This window comes from Gadus morhua, chromosome 18, assembly GCF_902167405.1.
Source record: "Gadus morhua chromosome 18, gadMor3.0, whole genome shotgun sequence".
Classification (NCBI taxonomy): Eukaryota; Metazoa; Chordata; class Actinopteri; order Gadiformes; family Gadidae; genus Gadus; species Gadus morhua.
The window spans coordinates 11,257,830-11,272,470 of NC_044065.1; the positions used below are offsets into that span (position 1 = coordinate 11,257,830).

Below are 14,641 nucleotides of genomic sequence, written 5' to 3' on the forward strand. Positions count from 1 at the left end.
GTCGTTTATATATCTGCCGATAAAATGTACTGGTGATTGGGTTGGGGTCAGTACACTTTTGCAGGGATATGCGTAGCATTTTTATATAAGTTCAAATTAAATGAATACGTCAATTTAAGGTTTGAATTTTTGTCAAAACAATCTGATGGGATCCGTCAACAAAAAAAGATTTCCTACTACAAACAAATATTAAAAACTCCAGCTGTCGTTTGTATGATAAAGCACAGAGCAGTTTGCTTATTTAGGAGTTTATGTATTTGCATAATTCTTGACTTTTTGGCATTATACGTTTGTTGTTTGATTCACTTATTAAGTAGCTTTGTACAAAAGTCAGCTAAATTAATTTAATGTTCTAAGTTTTCGATTACAACATACATAATGAAACCATTTAATTTCCTGGGATTCACTCCAAATAAAGTTCCCAACTATTCAAATATCAGATCTTTATTACAACCCTTCTGAAAATAATAAAAAACACATGTACAGTAGAAAAAAAGTTTCAAGAGGCTTTACAAAATGTTTGACACTAGTCACAAAATAATTTACAAAGCTTCCTGCTTGAGAACAAACTTGGGACAACAAAATAATTTAAAATGTCTAAATTACAGTGGGCACTTATAGATAAACAATATAAAACTCTTCCAGTAAGCATTCGTACATATAGATTTACATTCTTATATTTCTGCTGAAACTACTATTAAAATAAATATGAATTGCCAAAAAGCAACACTGACAGATATATTAGTACTCTTAAAATAGATAATTAATATAGACAAGAAGCCTACATTAATTTGGCGTTCATGCCATGACTGCAGTTCCTCATGCAATCTCTGGGGCTTTGGCAAAACCTACTTTTCCATGTACTTGCTACCATATGTTGGCAGGTGGTCACATTCACTCATTCTTCACCACATTGAAGGGAAACCACATTTGTTGGACCAAAGTCCTTAGTGCTGACAAAAAAAGCTAAATTACAATAAAGCCAATACAAATCCCAGTTCAGTCTGTAAAGGTCCTGTATATAATATATCAGAGATCATCTAATTTCCCCATGCTTTCTCTCTGGTGTGCGAGAGTCTGATTCTGGTCCTTTGACAAATGTCAGGATGTTTACCATCCAAAATTGTGGTGTTCAGACTAGTTCATAATAAAAATAAACACAAATGGATGTGTTGCAAGACACAGCGACGCCATTCAAAAAGGGATTCCAGCTCCAGTAACATCCGACCCATCCACTGGACAGTGCACACACAGTCATATTCTTAAAGAACACCAACACTCATGTTCTTAAAGAACAGGAACAAGTATTACATTGGTCCACTCCACTTCCATATAGGGTAGTTCGACACGGAACTGAAGTAGTGATGGGAGAGAGGGAGGGAGGGAGAACGAGAGGGAGGGACTGGCTCCTCAGTCGTTGCTGGGTATACCGTGCACCCTGAGCCGGTACATACACGTGTACTCCTCGTTGCCCCAGTTGGAAAGAATGCGCACCTCAATGATCTGGAAGGCTTGCTCATTCTCCTCCTGGTTAACACACACACACACACACACACACACACACACACACACACACACACACACACACACACACACACACACACACACAATCTGATCAACAAAAAAAGACTTGTACCATAGTTTGTTCCAACATGCTAACAGAGAACACATTTTTCTCTTCATTTTCCCTGGCACTAAAAAACTAATAACAAAGGTCACCACAGAAATGGAAAAACAGAAGGCTCCAATCTGAATGTGTAGGATCCAAATGTGTTGAGTTTACATTGACGGCATTCAGCAGAGGCTTTGATCCAAAGCGCCTTACAATAAGTACATTTGTCAAAAGTTTGTAGGGTGCAGCAGTGGAGAGTGCTGAGGCGAACTTACGGTTGCGTGGTATGTTTGCATCGCTTCTCCATCCTCTTCATAAGAGTAACTGCCCAATAGCTGCCCTTCCTCCTGGCCCTCGTCATCCAGACCCTAACATTAGGGGGGGGGGGCAAGACAAGATGTACTTCATTAATCCCAGTCAGATAATGTGGATGTCACAGCAGAAGTACAGGACATTAATTATAAACATAATAATTGTATCTGAATTTTGCAAACAAATATACACAAAACAACAACAAAGCAGGGGGCGTGTGTCTAACGTAGACGGTGAAGTCCCGCGGTGCGCTGCGCAGGGCCCCGCTTGGGGCCAGGGCTTTGGGGATGTGCTCCAGGGTGAAGGCCGTGGGCTGGACCTTCATGGACAGACGGATCACCAGGTAGCCCGTGGAGCCCCTGAACGCCCAGCAGTTCCCCGGCTGGACGTCTGGCTGGATACACAGGGAGACAAAGCTGTGAACCACGTGTCTGCGGACTATTAATCCATTGATACTCATTTAGTCACATAGCAGAAAGTGTACCATTGTACTACCAACCCCGGGCAAGGGGTCTGGTCTCTTGCTCAGGGATGCCTACAGGGAGGCTGCAGACATGGGGCATTTCCTTCACCCACTTAGGATCTATAAGGCAGGGCATTCTAGAGGTAAGGGTGTTCTACTCCCAGCCGGCATGTTCAGTGTTCAAAGCCCAATTTCTGCAGTCTACCTGTAGGCATCATTGAGCATGGTTGCAAACCATTACCGGCTCATGAATGCCATGTACCGTATGAAAAACATAAAAGTCAACTAAATGACTGCTAAAATGTAATAATGCAGGTTGAAAATGTTTTGTTTACGGGGTGTGCTATACAGTTAAACTTGACCGCCTTACTTGGATGACAACTCGAGGTGACTGGGAGAAATACCACAGAGGGAGACCGAACAGGCTGAGCAGGGCAGTCCTGGTTTCGTAGGTCTCCGAGCAGCGTGTGCTTAAGATGCTGCCACCTGTTGGTGAGAGGCCGTCATCACCCATTGTGCCTTGCAATAAATGATCCAACCATGTTATTGCGTTGTTAGTGATAGTGATCAGGAGAAGGGTCTCGGACCTCCAGACTCCAGGGCGTAGTCCGCTAGGCCGGTGCGGTCCTGGGAGTAAAGTCTGAGGGCGTTCCTCACCATCAGCTGCACTTCCTGGTGAGTTGGAGAGTAGAGATAACAAGAGAGGTTATGTTAAAGATTTAACCGACTGACTGTTCAAATGAGCTGCACATCAAGTAAAGGGGATGTAAAAGATGATCCAACTTCATGGTAGTCATATGATATCATACATGATAAATAAACGTTTATTCGTTTATTTATCGTTTATTCTCTATTGCTGATAGTTATTTTAATTCCATCGTCAGTAATTCAAAATGATAACCTTGTGTGCTAGTGTATCTATCCAGCAGTCGTGTTCAATTTCCCTCAACAACAAAGAACAACCGCAGCCCGTGAGCCAAAGACCTCAACAACCATGGTTAAAGCCACCAAAATCAAGATTTTTTTCTTCCACAGACAAAGATATAAGAGCATTTGCATGTAGTGTAACAAATGCAACACACCGGGTCCTCCTACCAGGACAGTCTCTAGCTGAGGCCTACCAAACCGGTAGGCCTTCTGGAGCGAAATTCCCAAACCCCTCCCTGCTCCTCCATGAAATCCATCAACTCAATTAATTTAATTAATGTTACTCCTTCTAGTAATACCGTCCGATCTGCGGTGCTCCGGTCAAACCTACCTTTCCATACACTTGCTACCATAGGTGGATGGTTGCAGGTGGTCACATTTGAATTTAAAACCACAGATCAGAGTGATTAGTGCGGACCACAAAAATAAATAAATAAATAAATAAATAATGCAAATCCCAAAGTCAGGTTGTTAAAAGTGAATGTATCCTCCTGACATCACTGCGACGGACTTATGGTAAATACCTCCTCTGTCACTCCGGCCCCGGCCGCATTCAGGGAGTCCACCACAGTCTGCGTCACCACAGTCTGGCGTTGGTTGTGGTCGTCTTCCTCCTCCTCCTCCTCCTCCTCGTCTACTTGCTCCCCGCGGCGCTGCTCCAGCCGCTGCTCCAGCTGCTTGCTGACGTTCCTCAGGATGCTGAGCTCCAGGGAGGCCAGCGAGGCTCGCAGGTCGGCCCCGCTGACGTAGCGCTCGGCCAGCCACTCCAGCAGCGAGTCGGGGAGGGCCGCCGGGTCGTCAGCGCCGTCGTCAGGGGAGTCCGTCTGGGAGAGGGACACCAGCTGGTTGCCGTACAACAGGGCCCTGAGCTCCTCCCTCACCTGGGCTCGCACCTGGGAGAAGAGCTGACGGAGGAGGAGGGAAAAGGACACAATCACCAGGAGGTGCGGCTGGAGTCTAGGAGTTCATGTGGGAAGGAACATCGACAATATCCACTGAAATAGATTGGAAGTCATGATCCAATTACGACATCAAGTTTCATCATACAACCAACATAGACTGAGGTCTGTAAAAAGTAGATGCATAAAGTTACTAAATAGCTTTTAACTCAAATACAATATTTGTCTACACAAGCAATGTGGTAGTGAATTTTAGGTAACATATATCTATCTATATAAATAAAGAGATCTGGGGAATATGCGGGAAGTACGTTTTTTTTTTTTGGTGCTCCTACCGTCTCCTGGATGTTGTCCAGACGGTGACAGTGGTCCTGACATCCTCTCAGTCCGTTCAGGTCCTGTCGGACATCCCCCAGTGCCGTCTCCAGCCGGGAGACATCAGACCGCAATGCATCATGGAACTCGCTGTCCACACCGCTGAGAAAATTACAAAATCAATAGAACCTTTTTACACAGGCGTTGTAGGTTAAAAACGGGCGTAACTCATTCAAAGCATTGGTCAGCCCCTTTCATGTCCCAGGGCACGGTAAATCTAGAGTACTATTCTAGTATATTTTACTACTTGTGCCCTGGTAAATTAAAGAACAGATTCGGTACACTTTACAAGGACAATCAGGCCTGACTTGCAATGCATCCCTGTCTGTAGTACCTGACCGATGTCTGCTGCCTCGAGGCTGAAGTTGGCCGAAGGGTTGCCGTCGTCGTAGCAACCGCCTCCTGTCTCTGCTGCACCTCCTGGAGGGGTGAAGAACAAAGCGATGGTTTGGTTCCATTAGTAGTTCTAAAGAGATTCCCCTCAAACAGGCTTCCTAACTCTCAAAAGGTCACACAGGATGAAATATAATATAAACAATAGACATTGGAACGGACAAAACGTAAAAAAAGTACTTACTGGCAAAATAAGAGAATAATGAGAAAAAGTGCACTAGAAATGTCTGAATTGAACAGTGCGTTACCTCCATCTTAGCTGTGAGGGCTTGCAGAAGTTGTTCCAGTTCAGCCATACGGAATGCCTGGCTCTTCTGCTGAGCCATATACTGCTTTCGAGTCTGGAACAAACCCATGAGATACTAAACAGAAATCCTCTTGCAAAACCCAAAACCCATCAAGAGCCCTTAGGTTTCTTAATCCTAATGCAATGCCTACTCCAATGTACATGTTTTCGTCGGAATAACAACTCTTGGGAAGCGAAATAGTAACATGGCTCCTTATTTTAAAATACATATACAATACACATAATTGACGCAAACAAATGACTCATCCAGTGTCATTACCTTTCGACATGGCGTTTTGGAATTTTATTTGTAAAAATTTAAACTCCATGATTACAGACCCTACCATTTTAGCCTTGTGTGTGGTCCTCTACATTGACACCACTAGCGCATGAGCATCACACTACATCCCCCACTCAGCCCATTAGCTCACCTGCTCCCTGTGCAACCGGTCCTCATCCAGCCTGAGCTTCATCTCAGCCAGCTTGTCCTCCAGCAGTCCGTCCAGCCAGGGCTCCAGACTGGCCCGGTCCGCCTCCGCCTGGTCCGGCTCCACCACCACCAGCTGCTGCTGCCGCCGGAGGCCCTGGTACAGCCCCAGCACCTCGCCGTGCATCCGCTCCGCCCGGTGCCCGCTGTCCTCTACGTGCTCCCACAGCTGGGCCAGACTCTGCTCCAGCAGCCACAGACGCTCAGAGTCCCCCGACGAGGCCTCTTCGCCCTGCGAGGGAAACAGCCATGCATGGCTTTACTTCAGAGATGAACATTTCTCCAAGCTAAGTTTTATTTGAAATGTGTGCATCCAAAAACAATCCATGAAAGCAGAAAACCCTTTATTTTTTCCTACTACGAATGGAATTTATTGGCAAATAGGAATTATAACTTTGGACAGGTCTTTTTTTGTACAACATTTTACAAATTTCCAACAAATAGAAATATATAAAAATACATAGACGAAAGAAAATTATTGCGTGCAGGTGCTATGCGCAATTAGGTGTGGATGGAGACTCAATAAGGACCAAGGCCGCATTAGATGAATTCAGAAATAAATAATTTAGTTTTCACTACAATGCAACAGCGGTCCACCACATCCCTGCTTACCTCTCCTGCTTCATCTTCCTCTTCCATGGCAGGAGGCAGAAGATGAGGAGGAGGTTCAGTGAAGACCTGGAGGTCTGTCGACCGGTCCGGGGGGCTGGGGGCAGCCTGGTCCGGGGGGCTGGGGGCAGCCTGTCCGCTGCCCTCCAGGGGAGGCTTCAGCATGGCGGCCAGGCCGGGGAAGCTGGTCAGGGGAAGGACGTCCCTCCAGTCTGACCCGTCAACAGGCAGCATGGAGGACAGCACGTCTCTGGGGTCCCACCACCCCAGGAGGGCTGAACAACATTTAGCGTTTAGTATGCGCGGCTCGGGGGATAAAAAGAGGCCACACGACAATAACCAATGAGACGCATCAGATTACGACCTTTGAATAGGTCATGCGTGTAGAATGACAAAAAAAATGTTGACTAATTTACCAGACAGTAGAAGTAACAGGAGGAGAAGCAGTGCAATCCTGAATAGATTTGGAAGGCACCTGCGAAATACAAGACCAGATCCTCCTTGTTTATGCAAGGCTCAGTTATAGGATGCAATAACACACACATTGGTTTAACTGCAAGCAAAATGCAATAGCAGATCAAAAAATAGATATTAATAATAAATGAGAGGTGTCAAGTTCCATGAAGCAGAAAGCCCCAGGCTGTTTATCCAAACATCAAATATCACTAAAGCCCTACTCCTAATGTTATCTTCCTATTGGCAAAGGTGTGAACTCACCAGACCAGGAGGAAGTTCTTGAGGAGGGACATGAAGGAGGAAGTGTGATACCATCCTCTCTCCAGCCAGCGCAGCACACTGGATCCTACCTGCCCTGGACACACATGAAGGGCAAGGGCAGGATTAGTCTCAGTGTCCTCTATCCTTCGGTCCCTGGATTAGGGATTTAACAGACATCCACCAACTCGGTTAATCATGCAAGTCACAGAGAGACCGGAGATCCAAGCGGCTGGGAGGGAACTATATTGACCCACCTACTGAGGAACTGTATACACCTCTCGTTGGCTGCCGTCACAACAATGCATGCAATTTCACACGACTACACTAACAAAAGATTGCACAAAAATGCATTAAAAACGCAGACCAGAAAAACAACGATGGCACTAAAGAAGGTCGTCATGCCGAAATCAAAATTGCAAAACCATGCAGAAGAGTGACTTTGAACAGGGAATGTTGACGTCCAAAGTTAACCAATCAGCTAAAAGCATCAGTACGCATGCGCCCTCTCTCCCTTAGAGAGATAGAGAGAGAGAGAGCCAAAGCCAGAAAGAGTGAGACGGATCGGGAGGTGCAGCGGCCCCTGGCAGGTGAGGAGGGCCGAGCGGGGAGCGTTGTAACCTGCGGACGGGCCAGACTCCCTGAGGTCAGACAATCGCTTCTTGGTTACAACCCATCCAGCTGAGCCAGCTCTCTGAGCTAGCTGCCAAACATAGGCTCCTAAGGAGGAATATGAGCAAGATGTACAATCAAACACACCAGAATCTCTTCCCATAGCTAGACAGTCAAACCAGAAAGTCCTGACTTGTACGAAGATAAAGTCAACACGGATCCTTTAATTGGATAGAACTTATTGTATTCTATCCAAGTATTGAAGTGTTTTAAAAGTAGGTTAAATAACCTGCAGAGGACGAGGCAATCCACAACAAGCCCAACAACAAGTAGAGAACCGAAGACAGAAAGGAGTCTGATGATGAAAATGGTGAGGATGACGGCGATGAAGAGGAGGCGACGATGGTAGGTGGTTGTGTCGGCTTGTCCTTGGGGTCGTCACCTGCTAATACCCGCATCGTTTGACATGACCACATGTTAGGAGCTACATGTACCATGTAGGAAAGCCAAATGGAATAGACAGTTCACTCTGTATTTTAACTAGTACTAAAAACAGTCCACAGTGTATTTGAACAAGTTCTAGTAATATCACATTGACCCAGACTGAAGTGACGTAACAAGTACTGGCAACATCACTTTGAACCAATGGAGGAACCCCATACGGTCTAGTTTGGACCAACCAAAACAAATCCTGTTTAGAAACAATGCTCTAAAAACAATGCATTTAATCCTCTTCTATACTAGTTTAAACCATGTTCAAAAACAGTTGCATTATGAATCTGAGAAAATGAATGAATTGCATGTTAAAAACAATGCCCTGAATTTGCCCTACATGCTTTAAAAATATAAAGATCTGTGATCAGCATCAATCACAACACTAAACATGATGCTTCTTTCCCTTTCCTGGAGTAAGGGAAGGACAAGTTTGCGAGAAACCTAATCCTGCAGCTGACACGTCGTGAAACAAACACTGAGAATTGGACTGTATGCGTTTCCTCAAGAATACTCACACAGAGAGCTGTTCTGTTTCTGGTCACCCAGGCCCGCTGAATCCATGTCTCCACCTGACTTGGAGGAGGCTGCGGAAAAATTAATTAATAAAATAAGCTCAGATTTTGTGGTCGTTTAAGCCCCAAAGATTTGTGAGAAATTCCAACATGGCCTCAGTGCTACACCGCCGGGCTGAGGAAGAATTTGCATTTCCCATGGAAACAGCCAAAGCAAAAAGGGTGGAGTCGTATTTGTTTGGGAAAGGATCATTGCAGGTGACTGGAACCCATGCTGCATCATTAGCATAAACAAAATGAAAATCAAAACGATCCAGTCTATCACCATTGTGAGATTGTTGCAGGGTTCCATTGACTGAAAACATGGATTCCCTCCTCGTGCAGAGACCAGGGTTTCGAATAAAGAAATAAGACGCCTTAAGAGAAGCCAAACACTATAACCAAACCCCTGTGGAAGAGAAGACCACCTAGCACAAATCAGAAATGGTGGTTACATCAGCTGTCTCCCCTGACTGCAAAGAGAGACACTTTTACACCAAAAGAAGTGAAAGTTGGAGAAAACTCCTGGTGAGAAGACCCTCCCATCGTGGTTCCGATGCGTTCAAGTGACAATATCATTCGACCCCCACTCAGTACCTCCATTACCCAATTTTCCTATGCCAGCATCAGCAGGTCTCAAGCGCCAGTGGTCCCAGCCATGCAGGACAGCCTGCCTGACCTGCGAGCCTGACCTTCGGAAGACCTGCAAGCCTAGGTTCGAAATCGACACGGCAGAGACCTTGGCCTCTCTGCCAACGGCCAGGATCCAAGGCACAACACCTATACGGGTTTGACGGAGCGACACCTCTAATTACAATGGAGACCAGATATGAACCGTTGAAGGAAAAGGGTCAGTAGTTGTGGATGGTCCAGCTACCTTCATGGTCCAGGTGCATCTTGAGCAGCACGTATTTGTAAATCAGTGTGAGGAGCAGAGCAAGGGAGGCTGCCGTCTTCCTGCATACACGCCTCACAGAGTCCCACATGGACACAAACACACCTGATAGAAATATCGGTCTTATGCATTACTGACGCCCAATGTGGAGATGATTAGGATAAAACTGCAAATTAAACCAATAATACGTAGGATATACAAATCGTATAATTGCCATTAGTGACGTTATATGACAACCAAGCAGGATCACTCCATGTAAAATCACCAAGAATAATCCAATAAGACAACAAAAATGTATTATTACGCAAGCCTCGAGAACAGGAAAAGTCTCCCTTCAAGCACCCATAAAATATCACCATATCGCATATCGCATACAAAAACTAAAACAGACCTAACTGAAATGGTATCTCCAGACCGTATCCAGCTCCAGTTCACCCTGCTCTGCTTAGTGCTACCCCGCCCTCTGCTGGAACAACCAGACCATTGCCTTACCCGGCTTCCCCTTGCGGCTCTTGTCCCTGCAGTAGATGATCGAGGTGGGGGACGTGGCAGCCGGACTGACCGAGGTCCCCTGGTGCTGGGCACCGGAGTACAGCGCTGACGACGGCCCCACGGGGAGTCTGGCGCTGGGGTTGGGGAACTTGGTGGAGCTGTGAAGGGCGCTGGGGCCCTGCTTCCTCTCTGCGGGCAGGGAGTAGTCCCTGCAGGGGTGGCCGTTGACCATGGAGGTCTGCGTCTGGGCCGGGATGCTGTGGCAGCGTCCGTCTCCGCTGCCGACCAGCGTGCTGTTGGACAGAGCGGTGCTGTGCTCCAGGAGGATCGTACTGTCTGGGATAGCGGTCGGAGAGGATCGGTGTAAATATAGCGTACAGCTGACTACGATTGTATACTACTGTGTGCACCGTCTATGGATATACAGGCTAATCATACGGTAAACCTTAACCAAAATGCAAAAGTTATGCAAATGTACCTTGTGGATCTTCATCGTCGTCCAAACCTGTGTATCAGAGGAAGACATCAAGATAAGCCGTAGGATTCAACAAGCAAGCTACTCATATATCCACGCGTGCAATAACAACATCCCAACCGAAATCCCTGTTCGTCATAACCACCATTGACCCAGTGCAACCACGGCCAGCGTACCCCAGTAACTGTCCATTAGGGTCCTCTCCTGGTAGGAGGACTCGTCCAGCATGGAGGAGATGAGGGAGGCGTCCGAGGCCACGCTGTGGAGGCTGCTGTCGAGGTGCTGCTGGTGGAGGGAGGGTCTGCGGGGCGTCTGGAGGAGAGACTGCGAGCAGGAGACCGACAGGCGTGGACGCCGCAATGACTTGGACGAGTTTTTGATCGACGGCCTAGCAAGGAGAAGGAGAATTATTCTGAAGATCAACACATGCTGGTAGGCAGCTGAATGCAGGGAAAACTCTGCTTCCTACCAGGGTAAACAACAACAGTAGGCCCCGTTCTAAATGTACAACTTAGATGTTCAAGACAGCCCTTGAACAACGTGTCACAGGGATACAATTAAATTGAAGGCTGTTGTTGTTCTACAGCCCCAAATAACCAAAAAGTTATGCTGTATTATATTTTAAATATAGCTGCCATGTGGTGGATAGTTTACCTATACATTTTGTCTTACAATACTGACACTGCCAGGGTTAGGGGTTAAATTCCGAGCCAGGTGTTACGTATGAATTGCCATGCTCCAGTGGACGGATACACAACCCCCCTTTTTGGGGGGGTTGTGCACTCGCCGCCCATCCATTATGTTTGAAGTACCCCTATTCTACCACCAGGTAGCCATATTATGAAATGCTTTAAGAGACCGGAGAAACTTGAAGAGACAGAAGCCCGTCTTTTTACACCCACTTACGTCTGTTCACTCCTGGGTGGCACGCCCAGGCTGAAGGAGGCGCTGCCATAGGGCGAGCCCCGCTCATGGGGGGGCGTGTGAATCCTCAGGCTGCGTCTGGACATGGCGGCGGGGGGCCGCGGGCACGGTCGCTCCGGCTGGTCGGATCTCTCCTCGTCCAACACCGCCCACCAGTAGCTGGACGGATGAGAGCCAATGACGAGATGAGAACTGAATGAAACGGCACTGTGCTCGTCGCAAACTGGGGTCGAGTCCCGGCCGAAAGAGCCTGGGTTCAACCTCTCTTCAGGTTACCGGTGGGCAGACTTGAGAACAATATCCAACCACTAGATGCTCCTGAATGACCAGTGTATGAAGTAGCTGTACGTCGCTATGGATAAAAAGGCATCAGCCAACATAGCCCGATTATATTAAATACAATACTTCTCCGAAAAGTGTCAAATTTTTGGGGTCCTGCCTCTTTTGCCCATCATAGGGTCCCCCTCTGGTTTACCGGACAGAGCGAGGCAGTCGACAAGATCCAAATGGCCCAAAGAAAGAACCCCTCTAGGAAGTTCAGGACAAACCAGTTTGGACTATATTTAAAGCCTTGGGGAGTCCGGTTCCTCCTGGGATGTCCCAGCAGTGTCATGTTCTCCGGCCAGTGCTAGGTTGAACAGGAAGAACCTTACAGGTTAACCCAGAACAATAACCACAATAGGGATCAAGTAGACAGCATGAAAGTAGGCAGAACAGCTAAACTTGGCGGGTCTTAATAACAGCTACTGGCATTCGAGACGCTGGGCTGGAATGCCATCGAATGCCACACACACACACGTTCTGCGAGTGGCCAAAACAGTATCAGCCCGATAACTGCAAGGCTAATCTACAAGACATGCCGTTAGATCAATGACCTTTGAATTCATCCGGCATATCACATGGTTCACAGGCAGACAGAGACCTAACTCTGAGACGGATTAAGGATGAACACAAAGACAGACGATAGTAAGTGTGCCACACTGAAGCCGATCAAAACAGTAAGGTAGATCAAAAATAAGCAGTTGGTTCCTTACACTCTCCTTTGCAGTCTCCCACCCGAGTCTAAAAGGGTGCCACATGAAAAGGGACCACTGCCAATAGTTATATTAGATGTACCACATATACAGCAAGCAGTAAAAATAGCATCATTTAAAAAAAAGCACAACACCCACACACACACACAAACAGAACACACACACAGACAAACAGGATAGGATCCAAGTCACCAGGGAATGCTCACAGACAGAAAACAACAGTAATACACACAGGTCAGTCCATCCCCAGCACTCCAGAGTACCCTCCTCGTCATCGGTGTTCATTCCACGGTGAACTGAAGGCAAGACATCACATACACGCGCACATGTATTCTTAAAGCATCAAGCACCTTAGCCCTACTTACTGTACTGCTGCCGCAGCAGCGATCACTTCCTGTTAGCATGCCGGACAGAGCAGCAGCAGCAGCAGCTTACTGATTAACTCACCCCTCCCTCTCCCTTCAGCTACCACCTGTTTAGACTGCCGGCAGTATTTTCAGTGTTTGATCGAGTATCGCCAAGCTAAAACACCCCCATATTACAAAAATAACATGCCAGATATTTTGCATAGCATTAACTAGTATCTGTAAATGCAGGAAAGTATGCTTATTCATAGTCTTATCCACAATGTCCAGACTACCTTCACCAAGATGCCTTACCCTACCTTCTCCTTGATAACATCTCAAATCAAATGCACTTTAGATAAGGAGAAATCTTAAATAGTTTACCACTAATATGGTCGATTAATTTAATCAGAAAACTATTGCTATTCTTAAGGTCTCATTAGCCTTTAAAGGCGTTCACAATTAACCATTTGAGATAGAGGGGTGCCTGGAGAAGATGAGTCTCTTCCGAAAAAATAAAAAAAGTTACATTGCATACAATTCTCAGCAAGTCTAAAATGTGATATGATTGGAGTTTGTTTTGCCTAGTCAGTCAAGACATTTATTGAATGAATTTGAAGAAACAAATTATGGAACAGCCAGCACATGATACAAATTACTAAATCAGTTGGCACACCATACCTTTGGATTACCCAGCTTCCCTCTCATTGAGCCAATTAAAGATTTTCTAGGGATGTCCTCATTGTCACTGCTGTAACTTTAATTAGACTACAGGGGGCAGTAACTGCTAATAGGCCAAGATTGGTAAAAGGTGACATCCCCTGCCAGAACCACAGTTTGGTTCTTCCCCGACTGTTTGACTGTTTTGGTTACCGTTTAAAGATCAATTGGTTTGACATCTGAGAAACAAGTCACGGCACCCAGTCATCAGAGTCCAGTTTCACTTACCACGGGTAGAGAATATAGACGTAGAGAATCGGGCCCGGCTAACTTCCTATTCCAATCAGCATAGTTAGCTTTAACAGCAACTTCAGAGGGGCTTTAAATAGCTCAACCAATCGGCTCGGAATTATGACACGCTGGCGGAGAAATGAACCAATCATAGCCCATGGTGGGCGGGACCCCGCGAAAAACAAAATGTCAACACTTTGAGGGACTAAAGGCAGCCAACGCCAACGACGACACATAATATTGACACTCTTTGTTGTATTAGCGTGACACATATACATTACCTTTGGAGAAGCCCCGATGTGTTTTCTCCTCGCCACTTCAGTTACGTGTCAGTGACGCAGGTGTCCTTTGCTACGGCTGGTGATGCTAACCAAATACTGGCAAATTGACTATTACATTTAGTTTTCTTCAAAAGGCACTAACATAAAAACACCAGAATAAAAAATATATTCGTCAACAGTCATGTGGTTCTGCATCAAATGTTAAATGTTTTGTCCACTGGCTCCAGACTTCTTGCTAGTGCGGCATCCCACCTACTATGACTGTGTGAGATTTGACCGGTCTATATACACTTACGGTGTATTACCGCCCCCCTGTGTTTGGAAGGGGGTATATAAAAACAGCACCAATTGCTGCTGCTATTATTGCTTTATTCTTTTTGAAAATGTGTATCTATATTTATTATAGGATTAAGAATAATACTGAATAAAAATATTCATAAATAATCAATTATAGTTATTGGAAGAAATGTGAAAGAAAGAAACCCGCAAATCGGGCAGTGGTGAACCGGA

General features: G+C 46.0%; 1 protein-coding gene across 6 annotated transcripts; it reads right to left on the minus strand.

Moving 5' to 3' along the window:
• Positions 1–426: 426 nt before the first annotated feature.
• Positions 427–14,393, minus strand: sun1a (Sad1 and UNC84 domain containing 1a). Of its 6 annotated transcripts, none has more exons than XM_030340554.1 (22): positions 14,132–14,393; positions 11,504–11,680; positions 10,774–10,985; positions 10,601–10,627; positions 10,123–10,458; positions 9,613–9,735; positions 9,333–9,515; positions 8,700–8,768; positions 7,979–8,134; positions 7,081–7,174; positions 6,780–6,838; positions 6,367–6,638; positions 5,699–5,986; positions 5,230–5,322; positions 4,923–5,008; positions 4,549–4,690; positions 3,839–4,219; positions 2,975–3,059; positions 2,758–2,873; positions 2,151–2,318; positions 1,888–1,980; positions 427–1,527 (listed from the first exon to the last, which is right to left on the minus strand). In XM_030340554.1, the coding sequence occupies exons 2-22, from the start codon at positions 11,605–11,607 to the stop codon at positions 1,411–1,413; spliced, it is 3,204 nt and encodes a 1,067-aa protein (XP_030196414.1). In that variant the 5' UTR covers positions 11,608–11,680; positions 14,132–14,393; the 3' UTR covers positions 427–1,410. The 6 variants fall into 6 exon arrangements, with proteins under 6 accessions (XP_030196414.1, XP_030196415.1, XP_030196417.1 ...); XM_030340555.1 differs by lacking the exon at positions 14,132–14,393 and adding an exon at positions 13,848–13,907; XM_030340557.1 differs by lacking the exons at positions 7,979–8,134; positions 14,132–14,393 and adding an exon at positions 12,788–12,921.
• Between the last annotated feature and the right edge of the window lie 248 nt (positions 14,394–14,641).